Source organism: Cavia porcellus, unplaced genomic scaffold, assembly GCF_034190915.1.
Source record: "Cavia porcellus strain 051 isolate PalLab524CR breed Dunkin Hartley unplaced genomic scaffold, mCavPor4.1 scaffold_26, whole genome shotgun sequence".
Lineage (NCBI taxonomy): Eukaryota > Metazoa > Chordata > Mammalia > Rodentia > Caviidae > Cavia > Cavia porcellus.
In genome coordinates this window covers 37,020,624-37,038,980 of record NW_026947509.1, presented here as the reverse complement: position 1 = coordinate 37,038,980, position 18,357 = coordinate 37,020,624, and the positions used below count along the sequence as shown (strand labels likewise).

General features: G+C 37.9%; 1 protein-coding gene across 5 annotated transcripts in view; it reads left to right on the top strand.

The window, feature by feature from the left end:
• Daw1 (dynein assembly factor with WD repeats 1) overlaps positions 1 to 12,111 on the top strand; it is a 47,722-nt gene extending 35,611 nt beyond the window's left edge. For 2 of the 5 annotated variants that reach the window (XM_063237210.1, XM_063237209.1), the window contains 3 exons: positions 1,317 to 1,393; positions 4,438 to 4,604; positions 6,461 to 12,111. In XM_063237210.1, the coding sequence (XP_063093280.1) occupies positions 1,317 to 1,393; positions 4,438 to 4,604; positions 6,461 to 6,491 (275 nt within the window). In that variant the 3' untranslated portion in view covers positions 6,492 to 12,111. Of the gene's footprint in view, positions 1 to 828; positions 1,078 to 1,101; positions 1,193 to 1,316; positions 1,394 to 4,437; positions 4,605 to 6,460 lie in introns of those variants that run through there. The other 3 variants (XR_010043467.1, XR_010043468.1, XM_063237211.1) reach the window with 3 other exon arrangements.
• The last annotated feature ends 6,246 nt before the right edge of the window (positions 12,112 to 18,357 follow it).

The following is an 18,357-nucleotide window of genomic DNA, read 5'->3' as shown; positions in this document are numbered from 1 at the left end:
TTCTTCTGTATTGGAATTAACCTCAAATCTCATTTCTTTTTGGTGTTCCTATTTCATACTTATCTTCAAAATTTCAAGTCATATGATTTATGTTTTCTGAAATTGAAAAATGTGCTTTTACAAAATCTAAAGTAGAGATCTATTCAGGATTTTCTTTTTTCTATTACTAACAGATTCTTAAAATATTTTTGGCCCTTTTTCTTTAAGAATTTTGAAATTTCCAATTAAGTAGAAAGTTTTACATTTTGAAGCACATACATTCTAAAATGTCAGGGTTTGCTTCTCTTTTTTTTTTTTTTTTTTGGAGACAGAATCTAACCTTGCAGTTCAGGCTGGCCTTGAGTTCACTTTGTAGCACAAGACAGCCTTGAGTTCCTCACAATCCTCCTGCCTCAGCTTCTCAAGTGCTGGAATTACAGGTATGTGCCATCATACCTGAATTTCATTTTTTAATAAACTTTTTGTTTTGGTACTTCCTCCTGATGTTGACACTTTCAGAAACGCAAGTAAAATAGTTTATTAAGAAATTTTGTTTTTAATGTAGTGCTACAATTTGTGATAAGAAAACATCTGACTAGATCCATTGTAACTTTTGTTGTTACAACAGTTTCACTACTGAATTTTTTCCTTCTTATGTGCGTTTTTGTTCCTCATGCCTAATTCTAAAGAAATCTACATATTACTATTTCATTCATCTATCCAGTCTAGTAATTCACTCCATCCATCCATCCATCCTACATCTTTCTATTATTTCTCCATGATGCTGTGGCACCTTTGGCCTCTAGGACTATACCAGGGAAGAAATATTCTATGACTCTTTCCACGCAGAGAGACTCCTGGAACCTGTCCTTAGCTCGCTGCTCGTGGCCCGTTCCCCCCAGCCTCTCTGAGGACAGTGCACTGAGGGCCTGGGGTCCTCCATTAAACAGCAACTCAGCCTGGTTTCTCATGTGAGTCTTGTCACTCGGCTTGTCACCCGCCTCTTGAAACTTGCTCTAGTATTTTTTTTTCTTCCTTAAAATCTTTTTTTTTTTTTTCTTTTTGGATTCTTGTCCCACACCTCCTCTTCTATCTTGGAATCTATTCCCTCTTCTAAATAAGGTCAAAGACCCAGACGAACTCTCTTTCACACATTCTTCCATGGTGGCTTTGTCTTGGATTTAGAGGACTTGGTGGCTGATTGTTACTCCAGGTAAGGAGGCAAACTCAGCAAAGAGCTTGTGTGTCAGAGGACAGATGTGGGGCAACTGAAGGTCTTTGGGCTAAAGTTGTACATTCCAGATGAACTTATATATATCCCCAACCTTCTCAAAAAGGAACAGCGAGAGTTTATAATACGGCCACAAGGAAATGCATCTCCAAACTGGAAGGTCATGAAGGGGAAATTTCAAAGGTGAGTTGCTCTTTCACTTGGAACAGTTCATTGAGTTTGAAAAAATAAGCAATATGCTCCATATAAATAAGTATTTTGGGCTCTAAAGTTTGTTTAATTATATCATTTGTCTAGAAACCATTTTAAGGTAATAATTGAAATGTAACATTAATAAATGATTTTTAAAATGCTCTAAAACATTTAGCAAAGTGTAAAAAAGCATTCTGTTCAGCCATTGGCAAAAGTCTTAGCAGAAAATACATCATATAGCAATTTAAGGAGCTGATGAGGTGCCAGGAAGTCCTGGTTGTAGTAAACACTCAGGTTTATTATGCCAAAAGCATTTTATGTAGCAAGTACGTAGTGCTTTGTAAATTAAATGCAACTGAGAAAATATTTCCTGGAAATACTCAATACTTAATTTTTATAATTATCAATTTTGAAATCACAAAGCCGTGTCTTAGAATTTCATGTAAACTTTCCCCAAAACAGTCCACTATAACTATATAAACTGGTCTATGTGTAAAAATACAAAGATATTCACATACTAAAGAATAAAGTTGGCCATGTATGGGCCACTGCTGGTATGGGAACAGTCAGACTAAAGCCTCTCTCTCTGAATCAGTGCCATTTGCGGACTGCAGGGAGAGAGACAAAGGCCACATCAGGAAGCAAGCTCAGTCTGTAAACCAATAGCATGTATGGGCTGCCACTGGACTGGGAACAGCCAAACCCCAGTTCCTCCCAGCACGTGGGCTGACAAGAAATAGCAATATCTGCCGCCCAGAAACCACCAGGTTATCTGGAGAAACAGAGGCTGTGATGATAGCTATGGAGGTGAATTGCAATTTGATGCTTATGGCGCTTTGGTGTTTTACTGACATTGCAGGTCTAGGGCCAGTGGTCTGATCTTAGGTTCAGAGGATAGTGGTACACAGTATGACATCTAGGAGGGATCTCCTTCTGAGGGTTGCAGGCACTGTTGATTCCCTGTGGTCTTGTTTTGAAGTCCTATATCATTTCCATTGTTTTGTTGGGTTTTACTCTCTTTTGTTTTATTTGATTATGTTGCATCCAATGGCAGGAGCAGCTGTTTCAGAGATAGCAAGATATATTATGGTAGCAATTTTGGATTTACTATTGGCTTGTTTTGAAGTCCTTTATTATATTCATTGTTTTGTTCTTATTGGTTCTAGTCTATTCTGTTCTGTTTGATTTTTACTCTGTCGAAGTTATCTGCAGCTATTTTGAAGGCAGCAAAAGGCATTCTGGTAACTATTGTTGATTTTGTAGTGTCTTGAAGTCCTGTATCACTTACACTGGTTTGTTTGGGTTGGTTTTATTCTGTTTTATCCTCTTTAAAATTAAAAACAAAAATTTCCCCAGAAACTTATTCACAGAGCAGAGCCACCCGGTGCATGTTTTGAGGTTTACAGTTGTGCCAGCAGAACATGGTAGAGCCTGCTGCGAATTGGGGTCTCTTGCCCCCTGGCTCAGAGAAATTTTTGGGCTCATGTGTGAGATCCTCTTTGCTTCTTCCTTATATAATATCAGCTTGATGATTTGCAGATTTTGAAGGTTTTGTTTAGGCACTGGGCTTGCTCGGTGTTGTACTCTTACCTCCCCAACCTGCCCCTGGGGCCATCACCCTGTGATTGGTCAGTGCTGTAATAGAGCCCACGTCATTTCAATGGGCTAAGACGCATGTGGGTGGCAGGAGGGGCTGGGAAAGTGGGATGTGGGTGTTACAAAGCCCTGGTGTCATGTTCCCAAGTGTCTGAACAGATAGCTACTGACGTGTCTGACATTCTGTCTTAACAAGTACACATCTGTACTTGTGCATGTGTGAATATAAAGAGATTCTTTGTTATTAAAATATACACTTGTTAAATGAATGTATCACTTAGGGAGTTACCATGTGGCAGTGGGGCCAAAGCTATTCATTCAGCAAATGCTTTATGAGAGTTTCAATTGTCTGGGCATTGTGTACAGGTGCTAAGGACTCAGTGAAGAGTCATAGATCCTCAGATCTTCAGGCAGAGAACAGGTCTGAAATCATCCTCTCTTGATGGTTAGAGAGGGAACTAAATGTGACTTCAGTCACAGTCACTTTTCTTGTCATTTGGATGAAGATCCTGAGACCAGCAACTTCAAGGAAGACTTATTATGGCTTGCTGGATCCATGAAGAAATGGCATAGCCAAGAAGTAAAACATGGAGGCCATGAAGCACAGTGAGAGTTAGTAGGAGGCAGAGGCAGAAATAGCCCCTTCTAGATCACTCGCCAGTGACCCACCCTCTTTTAACTAGGTCATACTTTCTTACAGAACCTTCAGCTATGGATTCATTCAGTGGATTAACCCACTGATCAACTCACCTTTAAAAAGTCTCACCTCTGAATGCATGAGACTTGTGGGGGACATTTCAGATCTAAATCATAACAACTCCCAAAGGAATAGTGGATCAGTTGGTATCTGACTGCAGGTTGGATACCAGTTGACAATGCCTGGCACTTTGGAGGCATGCAGATATCATTATGGACAAGATGCTCTGTTTTGAATATCAATAGGTGAGAAAGTGTTTTCTCATAGACCTGGACATTTACCTGTACTATGACACAGTGATAAAGGGAGTCTATGCTTTTAGTTATTGAAAGTTGTGTTGCAGAAATAACATGGGGTTTTGCATATGATAGAACCTGCCTCAGCTTTTTATCCACAACAATACTCTCTTTGCTCAAAACAGGAAGCCAGCATGAGTTTTTGGAAAGAAGCTGGGTGGAAAATAATCAAATTATAACAATGCTTTGGTCTTTATCCTTAGAACTAGGAAGGGATTAATGATCAAGCTTTTCCATCTAGACTTAAAATTTCATGTCCAATAACATTTTTCCCTTTAGGAAGAAAGTGTTCTATGTAAGAATATGTATGAGACTGGGGAGAGGACAGGTGCTTGGTTATGTCCTATTTGTGTTGATGAAAATTTATTGGGAACTGTTCCACAAATGTGATCATCTCTGTCTGTCTGTCTCTCTGTTTCTGTCTCTCTTTGTTCTTTTCCCCCCAGATTTCTTTCAATCCGCAGGGGAACCGTCTTTTGACTGGCAGCTCTGACAAAACAGCTCGAATCTGGGATGCACACACTGGCGAGTGCCTTCAGATTCTTGCAGGGCACATGGATGAAATCTTTTCATGTGCTTTCAACTATAAAGGCGACATAGTCATCACAGGTAGGTGGGAGTACTCACGATAGGCCTGGCTCTCCTTTTAAGTGGACCGTTAAGAGTTCCCAAGCTATGTTCTAAAAGGAGTTCACCCCTAATGCTACCACCTTTCCGGGGTTCGTGTCTCATTTTGGCGTGTCATTCTGTTCCCATTCTTTAAGGTTAGTTGTACCTGAACCCACAGGAATGAGTGCTGCCATTCTCAGTAAGAACCTCTTCAGTTCAGAATTTGAGTTGATTTAGATGAGGTAGCAATTTGAGAGCCTGCCTTGTGGTTAGTACATTTTCCTGGTCTTCAAGGAATTGAAAGATTGATGCTTTGTTGATGTTAGCAGTAGTAACCAAAACAAGTCAGGACCAGAGCTTGCCACAGTTGGTTTCATAGCTTACTCGTTGAGCTGAGTTGCTTTTTTCTGTTGATCTGTAGATATTTCCTGCTAATATTTGGGGAGAAGAGCACATATTGAGCATTTTTCCTACCAAAAGGCACTTCTTGTGCGTTATTCATAACAACATTTTCTAGGAAATGGCTTTAGAGATGGTTAATTTGCATTGTATAAAGGAGACCCTGATAGAAAGGTCACGTCATCCTGTTAGCTATTGTCTCTAGCAGAGAAGTAGGCAAGGAGCATGGGTCTGTGACCCCGTAGGGTAGGGATGCCCTAGATAGGCTCAGAAACCCAAATCTGCTAAGTTCTCATTGATTTTCATGGTGTTGAGTACATTTAAAAGTTGTCCAAAGTTTTCTAAGAAGTTCAATGTTCCCCAGTCAAGTTTGGTGCTCTACACTAGCTGATTAAGTGTCTTCTTAGTCATATAATTTAAAGGATAATTAATGAGAGTTAGCTTCCGTGTTCCTAATTCATTATGGGTTAAGTTCTAAAATGATAAGCTACTGTCTTGGGGTTATGATTTTCCTGTGTTAACTAAAATGTAGGTATTTTTAAAACACGAGTCTCCTTGTCTGCCTCTTTTATTGTAAATACAGTGTCAGATCCAGTCTCCTGATTGTGCAGGAAGAAGACCGGCCAGCTTTCCCCTTCCCAGTGCTTCCTGTGAGGCTGGTCCTCCCCTTAGCCTGCATCACAGCAGACCCTGAAGAGTTTAGGAAGGAATATTATTTGCCTGTGCCTTGTTTAAGTGCTGGTACTCTTGAGCTTCCTTAAGATACCATGGATTTTTTAGTGCATTCCAAAATATCAAGTATTAAATTACACTGGGCGACAGAGCTCCTTAGAATGGGGTGGCATTGCTGTCATGTCGCCAGCAAAGGAGTCTCTTTATTTGAATGATTTGTCCTATTTTCTGGTGTACCTGTATGATAAATTACATGCACTTTTTAGGGACTATCTGAGGTTGGTGGCATAAAAGCAACCAGTGTGGTTTTTATGGTCTTTAAAATGTGAGGTGTGTTGAAAGTGTGGGCTGTGCTATCTACATAGGCTTTCCAAATTCCTAATCCCTTCTCTCTTCTTATACTGAGATTTTGTTCTTGGTCGCTGAAGGTGAGAGATCCAGAAAGACCCATTTTCTGGGTCTTTCTGGATCTGGATCTGAAGAGTGAGCAAAACCTGCTGGTATTTTGAAATGTTCCCAAGTGAAATGTTCACCAGATCTAATCCTGTCACCGAAACCTGGAGATACTTGGATTTCCCTCATCCCCACTTGGTGGCAATGTTTGAGAGGAGGACTGTCTGCAGTGGTTGTGTCTTTTCCAGAGGTGCCCAGGGTCTCTGCAGTGAGAGGGAGTCCAGCACATTTATGACACTGCTAGGTAGCAGGGCCCCAGAAAAAGGTGACTTGGGAAAAATGAACATAAAGGGGACAAAATAAAAATATAAATGCGAATTTGTTTGTCTTAGGTAGCAAAGATAATACCTGTAGGATATGGTGTTGACTGAAGAAATTCACCGGTGAGCAAACTCATGAGCAGTTATGAGTAAAATTACAACCAAGACGGAGAGCTTCCCAGGACAAGCAAGCTATGTTCATTTTTCACAAGCTTTCTCTTTGTATACAAGCACTCTGCCCTTAACCTGATGTATCTGACTATTAAATCTGGTGAAGTTTTGTGAATTCTTGATATTATTTGATGGGCATGATTTCATATTATTTAGTGAATGCCACTGGTTATTTCAGTTGTGTTTTATTTTAATAGCAGCACAATGCTGATGAGTAAAAAAAGAACAATTTAACAATGCGTCTCCTAGATTCTATTTTCATAACTATTGTTATAATTTCTGTTGAATAAAGTTTTCTTCTAAAAAAATTTCTTATGAACTGAATGTCTGTGACATGTTTTAGGGTGATATAAAGAAAATAAAATGATGCTTTTTAAAGTGGAAAATATACTCTAGATTGGTAGAAGGCTGAAAAAAGTATAAGCAGGTTGATCTCTAAGCAAAATTTAAACAGAATGAATTACAGAATTTAAAAATCTGGATGGAAAATAAATGAAGTGTGAGAGAAAATAATCATATATCAATCTGAGTATGGATGGAATACTAAAAAGTATTTTTAAAAAGATTGTAAAACTGCTCAAATGCCCATTAAACATTAATGTTAAAAGTGAAGGCACGAGCTAGAATTAATGATGCCTAAATTTAGAACAAGAAAATATATGAGAATCTTTCAGAATTTTTTTAAAAAAGCTTTTTTGAGATATAACCGGTAAGTGAAAAATTGCAAATACGTAATGTATACTTTGATGAGTTTGGGCTGTGTACATGCCTGTGATACCACTATCACAACCAAGGAACTAAAGATGTCTATTACTTCCAGCAAACAATATTGTTTCTTTGTTGTGATCAGAATACTTAACATGAGATCTAGCCTGTATTTAAAGTATAGAATATTGTATTGTTAACTATAGAAACTGTGTTTAGCATATCTCTATTACTCATTTTCTTTAATACAGGTAGTAGTCTGTAATCTCATTATCAATTCAATTTGCCCCTGGAAATGGAAACAATTTTCCAGTGATTTACCCTGGCTTCCTTCTGCTCTGTCCCATTACTTCTTCCTTAAATAGCCCATTTATGTATTGTATAGTTTATAAGATTTTTGCATAAAGTAGGACGCGTAACTCAAATTTAGTGATAATGACAGGTGGAGAAGTCTGTATAACTTTGAGTCTTTTCCCTCTCTCCCCTACCTCTCCTCTATTTCCCTCTGGAACATCTAAGTTTTATAAGAAACTCACAGGATGCTTTTATTTCCTACTAACATGAAAAGGAGTGCACATTACTGGAACATCAAGAAAGAGAAATTATGTGTTACAGAGTCTGTGGAAAGAAGTGGCTCTGAGCTCAGTAATTACAGGCACATCTCAGCGTTTTACCAGTTACAGGGCGTAAGCATTGTGTTTAATATTCTATACACAATTAAGTAGTTTTCAGTTACAGTATGGGTCTTTCTTGTATGTTGCTAGACGAGTCATCCTGCTATGTTCTTAGATCTTATTTGAGCTACTTTATGAACTCATTACAGTTTTATTGAATGACATAAGTGTAAATATGGTTAATTTCTTCCCAACTACATGCTACGTATCTTTCATAGAATATATACCAGCAATCAATAAATGAACACTAGTAAAAAAAAAAAAGAAATTTACAATATGGGTCTCTACCTACAATATTGAGGGAACATGATAAAGTTATAGTTGTGGGCTCCCTAAATTACACATCAGTCAAAACCACCAATTTCTCTCAGTACTAAATTTCTTCCTGTGTTTGGAATTTCAGAGTGTGTTATCTAGGATTTTTAAAATGAGTTTGTGACTGATTTGTGGACCTGCAAAGATGAACACTCTAGAAAAGGTATCTGGAAGCTGTCAGTACTGTGCGGGTGAGGATGCTGCTCATTTTGCTTTTTGAGAAATTTCAAAGGTGGGGATTTGAATGAAGTTGCCTTTGCAAGTCCTTTCTTGGGATATTAATCAAGTAATCGCCACCACGAATGTTCGTGTATTTTATTGAACAGTGAAGAGAACATTACTCGCTCTGATGACAAGTGGAACATATCATTCTCACACGTCTATTTGTTCTCTCATCTCAGCAGGTGGCAGTGTTTATCTTTTGGCTGATAAGTTCTTGTTTTTGTTATAGCTACAGAGTATGAAGAGCAAAGGTTTTATTCTGTATCTTTTCAGGTCAGAGTCATGTGGGGATATAGAACAGCACTCAGACTGTGGTGTACTTTAAAGCTTAGGACTATCTTGGCAGATCTGGGGCAAACGAGGCATCTCATTAATTCTGCTGCACGACCCTGATACTTTCTCATCTACTCACAAGGACAAAGACCAGTAGGGTACGTTAGGAGATGATTTCATTTTTCCATATAGGTCCCTTTGTTGGGGACCAGTTTATGATAATTTATCTTATAATGACATAGCCTATCAAGGAATCCAGTACTCATTTATAACTTTCAACACTAATATTTGATGGGAGTAAATGTAAACTCTTTTAACATTTTAGTAAAGTTTCGCACAACTTCAGAGAATTGAGAGTCTGAACACCATGAGTATTTTGAATTTTAATATTTTATGTAACTAAACCTAAAGGGTTACACTGGTTTGATTGTCAAAGAAAGTAAATCAGTGGGCAGACTAAAAGTCTGCTTACTCGTAAACTATGGCAAGAGATATCACTGTTGTCACTTTCACTACAGCAGGAGATCAGAGATTCCAAGGAGAGTCAGTTTCTAGAGCGGAAGGGGGATGTCGGAGTGGGTTCTCACTGGAGAGCTTCGGAAGTGGGGAAACTTCCCGTCTGGCCTTCAGCTCCCAGTGAGGAGATTAGACAGTAATTTGGAGATTTCAGAGGGAGGAAAGATAGATAGATAGATAGATAGATAGATAGATAGCACATGTGCCCATTTCTGACATGAAGAAGTCAGTGCTTTTTTTTTTTCTCATCAGACTTTCACAGTGGCCCTCGTCTGTGACGAGGAGGGGGCAGAGACAGCTGCCAGGACAGCTAGCTCCCCATGAGCGACAATATTGTGGTGATTGACTATATGGACTCTGGAATCACAATGCCTGTGGTGTTATCTTGCTCTTCCACTTTTCGACTCTGGGACCCTGAGAATTCCAACACCTCATGAGAGTATTACCGTTTTCTAAACTGAAACTAACAATAGTGTGGAGGGAATTGGTGCTGATTAAATGAATTACTAGACACATGAAGAGCTTGATACATAGTTAGCGCTCAACAAATGGTAGCTAAGATTTGTGGAGACTGTTTAAAGGGCATGGATTTAATTGATGTAAGGTCTAGGAAAGGATCTGCAGATTTCAGGCAAATTTTCTCATTAATATATTATGTCCTTGCTGTAACGTGTTCCAATTTACTTTTCCCTTGGAAAGAAAAGGGAAGTTTAATAAATGCAATGAATGGTTTGAGTGAGCATCTCTCATGAATTCTTACGCACTCAGAGATCTGAGTAAGGTTTCAGCTCATCTTAATCTATGTGCTGTTCAAAAGTCTTAATCAGCCCAATTTCCCTGTACTTTTCCCCAGAAGTTGTTGAATTTCTAAGCACATTATAAAACTTCTTCTAGCCTACCCTGGAATGGAAATCATTGTTGGTGAGGAGGGAGATGTAAATATCACTAATTAAATTGAATTTTAAAATTCTTCTTGAAACCTTCCCCCTTGAGATGATAATCTTTTATTAGAAAAATTAGAATTTGTCAAATACCTGAAAATCTCTTGAAAAGGTGGAAGCATTCATCAGGGTGTTTCTGATATGTTTATTCAAATTTCAGTGATTCAGGTCTGCTGGAGGGGCTGACAATTCCCTAAAATTTGAATTACAATTGCTCTCACTGCCTGATGAAGGACAGTGACAGCTGTATTACCATAGGTCCTTCTGTTGGAAGGTCCTTCAGCATTTAGGGTTTAGTTTTAGGCCAGACGTTTAAGGGTCGTCTGGAAAGGAAGAGTTTGTGGTGTGGCTCCTGGTTAAGTACTTTAGTTTTTACTTATAAGCTTTGCTATTTGCAAGTATTTCTAGGACACACGCTCTCATTTTTAATTATGGAAATCACCAATTCCAGAAAGAATGCCTGAATTTCTGCTTAATTCAAATACAGCCCTCCCTCCCCCCCACGTTTTTTTCCCCAAAGGAGCGTGTGTTCCTAGACTGGAGGATGATACCAGACATTTTTCCCCAGGTAAGAATAGGTGTGTTTTCTAGATATACTTCAGGCAAAAGGACAAGTACATTTGTCTTTTAGACCAGAGACTTTTTTTAAAACTTTACCTAGTAGAAAAGCAATTAGACCTTTGAGAGTGTTTGAATAACTGAAGATCATGGCTTAGCTAAGTAGACAAACAGTACTAATCATCACAGGGAAGAACATTCAACAACCCATTCCAAACTATCCCACATTCTAGGAAAGAGACAAAGCCATTTTCTATAGACTGAAAAAGTCAATATGCAGTGGACCCAGTTAAGTTCTATGGAGAATCTACAGTGACCTTTTTGGATCACTTCCCCGTCAGATAAATGTCATTGGCCAGCACTCTCCCAGTCTGTCCTGGGTCTGCCCATCTCTGAAGGATGGTGACTTGATGGGGAAAGGGAAGACAGGCTGTGCTGAGTAGGGTCCTGCTTTTCAGATAGACAGCTGCTGTGTGTGGTGCCCCCATTTCATAAGGAGGTCATCTGGAGGAGACTTCCACAGGATGGATGCTCCCTGAAGTCTTTCTCCAGGAACAGTGGAGAATGAGGATATGTTTATGGCAGACTGGCTAGGAGGCAGGTTCATGTTCATTCAGAAGCTAAACTTTCATTAGAGTCACTTGATTGCTACTTAGATTTCACAAAACTTTCCAGTTGAAAAATCAGATTTATATACCCAAGTTGTTCCAATCATATTTAAGAGTTGTTCAACAGCTAGAATGAGCACCAAGCACTGTTATTATTTTCTCTAATGGTTGCACCCATTTTAACAGGCCTGGTTTACCTTTATAGAGTTCATTTGCCTTTGATAGAAATCATTTGTGTGATTGCATTTGTTCAAGTTAATTTCTATAGCAACTCTATATTAGGAAGATGGAGTTAATAAATAATATTAGAACTCCCATTCATTGGCCACACTTCAAGTACTCACCCACCACATGAGAATAAGGGTTACTTCTATTGTATATGAGATGTCGTCGCTGCATAATGTGATCAGATGTATTTACAGAAGTTGCTCTGTAGTCAAAGCAAGGGAGTCATCAAGCTCAGCGCTGTTGACATTTACATTTTCTCTGCCTGGCTTTTAATCTCACACTTTGTGGTTACACTCACACAAACATGATAGAGCCAAGGAGCTGCTGTGTTTCTTGATATGTCAACATTTGATTGCCCTTTCTGTGTAAAGCACTCAAATATTTGCTGAATGATTGCTTACTTCATACTCTACTTATGTGTAGCTCCAAGATAATATTTGAAAGTTGTTTCAACTTGAGTGACTTTTTAAAAACACGTGTTCAATGAAAATAAAGACTAAAGTAAGCTCCAGTATACTACATGAGCTGTGTCCTATAGTTTTGGTCTTAGTGTCCCCTCGAAGGACCATGTGATAAAGGCTTGTTATCCTGAGTATCACTAAGGGAGCTGGTAGAGACGTCTGGAGTGTGGAGTCCTTTATGTCATTGAGGATGAACTGTGGAAAGGGACCTTCAGACCCTGGTTTCACACCCTCTTTTTTTGTGTGCTTCATTGCCATGAGGTGGGCAGATTTGCTCTGCCACACATTTTCACTGTGATGGGCTGTCTCACTGAAAAAGGTAGGCCCAGCTGATCATGGACTGAACCTTCTAAATCTGTGAGTCAAACTAAGCCCTTTCTTTTTTTAAATTGACCTTCTCAGGAATTTGTTGTAGTAATGGAAAGCTAACACTCTCTTCTGTGTGAATTCAGCTTTGCCGTTTCTGAAATGGTACCACTTGGAAGAAATCTAAAGCAAGACCAATAAAGTGACCCAAGCAATTTTTGAACCTGTCTGATTTTATTTTTTAGCCTAATTTATATATCTTTAAACTCTTAGCATTCTACAGCTTAATGATTTTAGAAATATGTCAAAGAGAGGCTACGTGTAAATTCAAATAAATTTCAAGTTTGAGATTGACTGTTTTCCATATAGAGATTGCTAAAATTTTGAATTTTAAATAGAATTTTGACATTTAACCCTATGAAAAGCATAAAACAAAATCTTATGTAGGAATGTGTTCCTCGAAGGAAATGGTCCTAAATTATATTAGTAGTCTCTTTTGATAAATATTCAATTATATTAGTAGTCTCTTTTGATAAATATCCAATTATATTAGTAGTCTCTTTTGATAAATATTCAATCCATGAATTAACCAGCAGATTGGGTGTAATTTTACCTGGACTGAAATCTTTAATTCTCAGATAAGGAAGACAGATGAATAACAGCATTTTCAGATATCCTGGTCATATCCAGATGTCCTGGTTAATGGATGCTAACATAGCTCTGTCAGAAAATGTTTCATGCTCCAGTCTTCTTATGAAAGTACCCATGTAGTTTCTTTTTTTCTAAACAGATCCTTATTACTATTATCTCTCATGTAGCATAGAATGCTCAGGAGACAGAAGACTAAAATCAAGAGAAAGCCAAGAGCACACTGGTAGGTGGTTTCTGAGCGAGAGCAAAGCAAAGCAAACAGTTTAGGATTGCTGCAGAAAGTATCTAGTTTAAAACATGTTGAGTGAAATAAATTAGACACGCAAGCTTAAACATCAAATGGCTTCTTTTATTGGAGAAATCCAAAGTACAAATAAAGATCAAAAGAAAAGGTAGAAATAGGAAGTAAGGAGATCAATTTTCCTCCAAGGGGAAGCAGATCAAGAGATGGAAAGAGGAAGGGATGGGAGGGGAAGAGGAAGAAAAAAGGAAATAAGATGTGTCAAGCAAATATTCCAACTCCCCACAAGAAACATAAACATTATGTACTACAAACGTACTAATAGAGGAAATGATTTGAAAAGTAAAGCAATAGTTACACAGTATCATTTCTTCCTGTCATAATTCTACATGGACTCTTCTATATCAGGAGTTAGAACCTTAATAGGAAATGTGAAAGTTACATGTACATGTGCACATATACAATCTAATTATAAAATTGGATGAACTTAATCTGTTCTACGATTAAATGGATGCACTTAATCTGTTCTACGATTTTGGAAAAGATGGCCACATTTGTGTTTGCATGATGAAGAGTTAGCAAACAAAATCAAAATTTTATCAGATGTTTCTGTTTGTGAACTAAATTGTGTGCAATGGTAAATAGATGAAAAGGAGGTACAAAAAAACCTATCTAAATATTTAATGTATAAAAACTAAATATTTAATGCATTGAGCCAGAGTTGAACTCTGAATATTGTGGTTATTACCTCATAAATATGCTTTTCTGGAGACCAGGTATCTTGTCTATAGTTTTGGTGTTCTCAGGATGCTTAAAGTAGCACTCAAGTTATAACTCATGTTATAACTCATGCAGCCAAGTTTACTTTCCATGTGTTATGCTGTTCTTACAGTGTCTTTACAAGATCTTTTACATGAAGTTGATACTTTTTACTGCTTTTTTTCTGGGCCAAATTATCTCTAAACTGTTTTTTTCATCCTTTGCTTTTGCTGAAATATGGAAAAGAGTCACCAATCACAATTTCTCTTTCTCTCTCTCTCTCTGTCTCTCTCTCTGTCTCTGTCTCTGTCTCTGTCTCTCTCTCTCTTTGCAGAAAAGGATTGTCAAGTGGCAGGCTTTAGCTAACATAATTTTCTCTTTTACTGGAATAACTGATGAGACTTGAACTCCACTAGGCAGATATTTTCATAAGGGCTCAGTTGTTTCCCAAGAAAGAAAATGTTTTCAGATTCTTAGTACCAGGGGACTTCGGGCCAGTGGGAAGTTAAACTGCTCCCACTGAGAGTTCAAAGCCTGTCTGAATACACCTGAAGCATTTATGCAGACAGTGTGTCTCATATCGTGAAGCTCTTTTTTTGTATTAAACTGTCCCTACTATATGGAAATTTCAGAGCTGGCAACACTCACGAGCTCAACAGTTTGTATTTTAATATATGTTTTGTTTAAGCCCATGTTAACAATTACCAGTATATAAATTAAGCTCATTGTTCTTTGAGTTCAGAGTTTAGCTAATTGAGGGCATTTTGAGAGGTTAATTTGAAAATGTACCTTTTGGTATTTAAAACAGATTCTGATTTTAAGCTTACTGGGTTGATGCTGAATAATTATTTCAAGGATGCTAGTCCTATACCAGCATGTGGCACTGCTGAGATAGATAAATGCACTCTTGTTCCAGGAAAACCGGCTGTGAGGAATATGATTTCCCAAGTGATTATTAATAAACATATCTGAGCTGCTTGGAATGAAAATATAAGGGAAATGATACTAATATTATGGCATTTGTGACTTTTATAAATAATAAAATGTGCTAATCGATTATTCTCACCACGTTTGTATTAAGGAGGATCTGAGAATGGCTTAGGATATGGAAGAATTATTTTTTCCTTTTGTCATTAAATAAGAACAAAATTTATTAGTTAATTATCCCAAGTCTGTTTGCTTCAACTTTGGAATAATCAGCACCCCTGGCCTAGACCAAAATTTATCTAAAAATAGGTTAAGAACTAAGAGAACCATCATTTCTATTGATTTCAGATCCTATGCAGTAGTGATGTTGACTTTCATGGAATCTTTTCTCTAAATAGTTCAAATTTCCTATCACTGTATTCTGAATTTATTAAAGCTTTAATGTAGAATTTTATAATTAGCTTCCTTATACTGAGGGAAATGACAAGAAAAGAACATTTATATCTATCATTAAATGTTGATATATAGCAAGTGATTGGTAAAGTTTATCATTTAAATTTTATGAACTATCTGGAATTTAATAAATTACATAACTGACAGAAAACTACCCAAAGCATAATTCTGAATGAAACATTTGCTTAAAAACCATGTACATTTTCTAATGTATCATGTTACCTCCATTTGTTAACAATTACCCATTATTTTGAAAATTAATGTATATGGCCTCTAGATGCTAAAAAGTTAAAAATATACTCTGGTCAATATCTATATAACTCTTTCCTGTTTATACTTTCTATATAAATCTTACAATTTCTTAAGGTTAGGATCAGTATTTTGCATTATTTACATGTCACAGCCATGGTTACAATCATCACGTGTGTAACATCTTGATAGTATCTCCCTGATAAATTAATTAGTTAAGCATCATTGTTAATCTCTAGCTTTCATTAGCTCCTGTGTCAAAATAATACCATTATTAAAGTAAGTAGCTGCTTACACACCATCGTAGGCTTATTTTGATTTGTCCCCTCAAGGGCCTCCATTTGGAATCTCCTCTAATTATCTGTAGGAGTCCCTGAAAGTATTCATGTTAGCATAGAGTTGCTGGTGATGTTATGTCCTGAACTGCCTCAAACACATTCTCAGATTGAAGTTGAGGGAGGCAACCTGCCTTGAATCATTCATGCATTAAGCATTTTCGAATATTAACTTGGTATGTGTTACAGGTGTTAGTTACTGGAATCATCCTAGGCTTGGATTCCTAGAGCGTTGTAGGAGATCACACAATGAGAAGTGAGTCCTAACTGACCTCCTTTGTGCATACAAAGGAGAAAAGGGGTAAGCTGAGCTCTGCTGACACTGCAAGCATACTGGCAGTGCTGTAGGTCCCAGGGAAAAGTTAACAGAACTAGATCCAGTTGTTTGCACGAACATGGACTGTAGATGATGGGAGGCAGATGAATCTTCTGCCTCTCTGAGTGCTGGTTCCCCTGTCGGAGTGAATAAAGGTGAGGTGAGCCAGATGCTCAGGGCTCTCTCTGTCCATTAGAGACAAGACCACCTGGCTCCCACAATTTAAACTAAATCTGTCTCTTTTTGTCTTTCATTTTTGTTTACCTTCCTCCCCCAAGTGAGGAAGGAACTTGTAGGTTGATTTCCTACAGAGCTTCTCAGACACCAAGACCTGCAGCAATGAGTCGCCTTCTACTCACGTATTCATGAGCCATGAATTTCTTTCAGCTTTTATCAGCAGAGTCACCCTCCATAGGGGCTTGGATGCCAGTTTTTGGGTAGCAGTGTAAGGGGTAAACTAAGCTAAGCTAAGCCACATAACACTACTTTTTGTTATTTTTTCTCAGTCTAGCTCACACACTCCTCAGTCCTTGCAGGTCATCTCTAAAAAACATTTACACCAGGTCCTTTAGACAAACCTTAGTCTCTAGAAACCTGGTAGTTAACATATTATAAAGGTAAGATTTAACATGTTTGATTGAGGCATTGTGTTGTTTAAAACATGGCAAGTTTGCCATGTGTTTGATCACATTTTCAATATTCCTATCTAGCTAGACAACTGAAAAGAACAATACAAAATGGGTTTAAGACAGGTTTAATCTCAGTATTTCAGGTGTGTGGTAAAAGCAAAGAAAACTTTTCCCTAGAGGAGGATTTCATTACTACATGCCTAAAATTATACAGATAGGTTTTTTTTTTAATATCCTGAATGTCCAACATGTTTTCAAGAATAGCAGAGCAAAGGGAATTGAGATAACATGTGTGAGAACCAGAGAACAATAGACCAAAGCAGTAGATCCACCATGACCCAGATAGAGGAATCACTAGATATGACTGCAGAATAACTTTGCTTACTATGTTTGAAGAAATGTTTAAATTATCCAAATTTGGAGAAATCTGTAGTAAACAGAAGGTTATAAAAAGTGGCAACATTATTAAAAAGAATCACGAAGAACTACAACTGCAAATCTGTCATCATTGAAATTTAGGTGCAGCTTAGCAGACTAAGCTGGAGAATGAATGTGCAGACTGGAAGAGGAGCAGAAAAGAGACCAAGAAGAGTGGGACAGGCAGTGACAGGACATCATGTTTAAGTGGAGACCTAGGAGGAAAGGAAAGAGAACGTGGTATGAGAAAAATGATAATGGCTGGGAATTCTCTGAAAAACCAATTGAAGACTCAAGAATTTAACTGACTCTTAAATGTAACACAAAGTTTTATAGTCTGGATCCAGAGTTCTTCCCAGAAGCTCATGTGCTGAAGAATTGGTTTCCATTGGAGCAGCATTTAGAGCTGGGGCCTTTGAGCGCTAATTGGATCATGGGGGCTTTCACTTCACCAATGAGTTAATCATTGAGGGATTCATAATTTAATACGGGAGGTGGGGGAGACAAGGTAGAGCCTAGTTACAAGGAGTAGGTCACTAAACACATGCCCCTGAAGGGTCCCTGGCTCCTTCCCTCCCTTTACTTCCTGTCTACCAGGAGGTGAACAGTTTTCTTCCACCATGACATTAAACCATGATGTTCTTCCTTACCACAAAACTAAAAGCAACCAGGCCTAACATCCATGGACTGAAATTCCTGTAACTATGAGCCAAAATAAATCATTTCTCTTTTTAAGTTATCTCATGTTTTTGTTGTTACAATGATGCAAAATTAACACGGGTGCATGCACGCGTGTACACACACACACAGAGGCTTGCTTAGACATACAGTATCTAAAGAATATAAAAAATTCTTAAGGGCTGGGGATTTAGCTCAGCAGCATAAGTGTCTGCCTTGCAGGCACGTGGTTGCGAGTTTGATCCCTGGTACTGATTAAAAAAAACAAAAAAAGAAAAATTCTTAAAGTCTGCTCTCAATGAAAAATAAACATGAAACCTTTTTGCTATAAATGATTGAA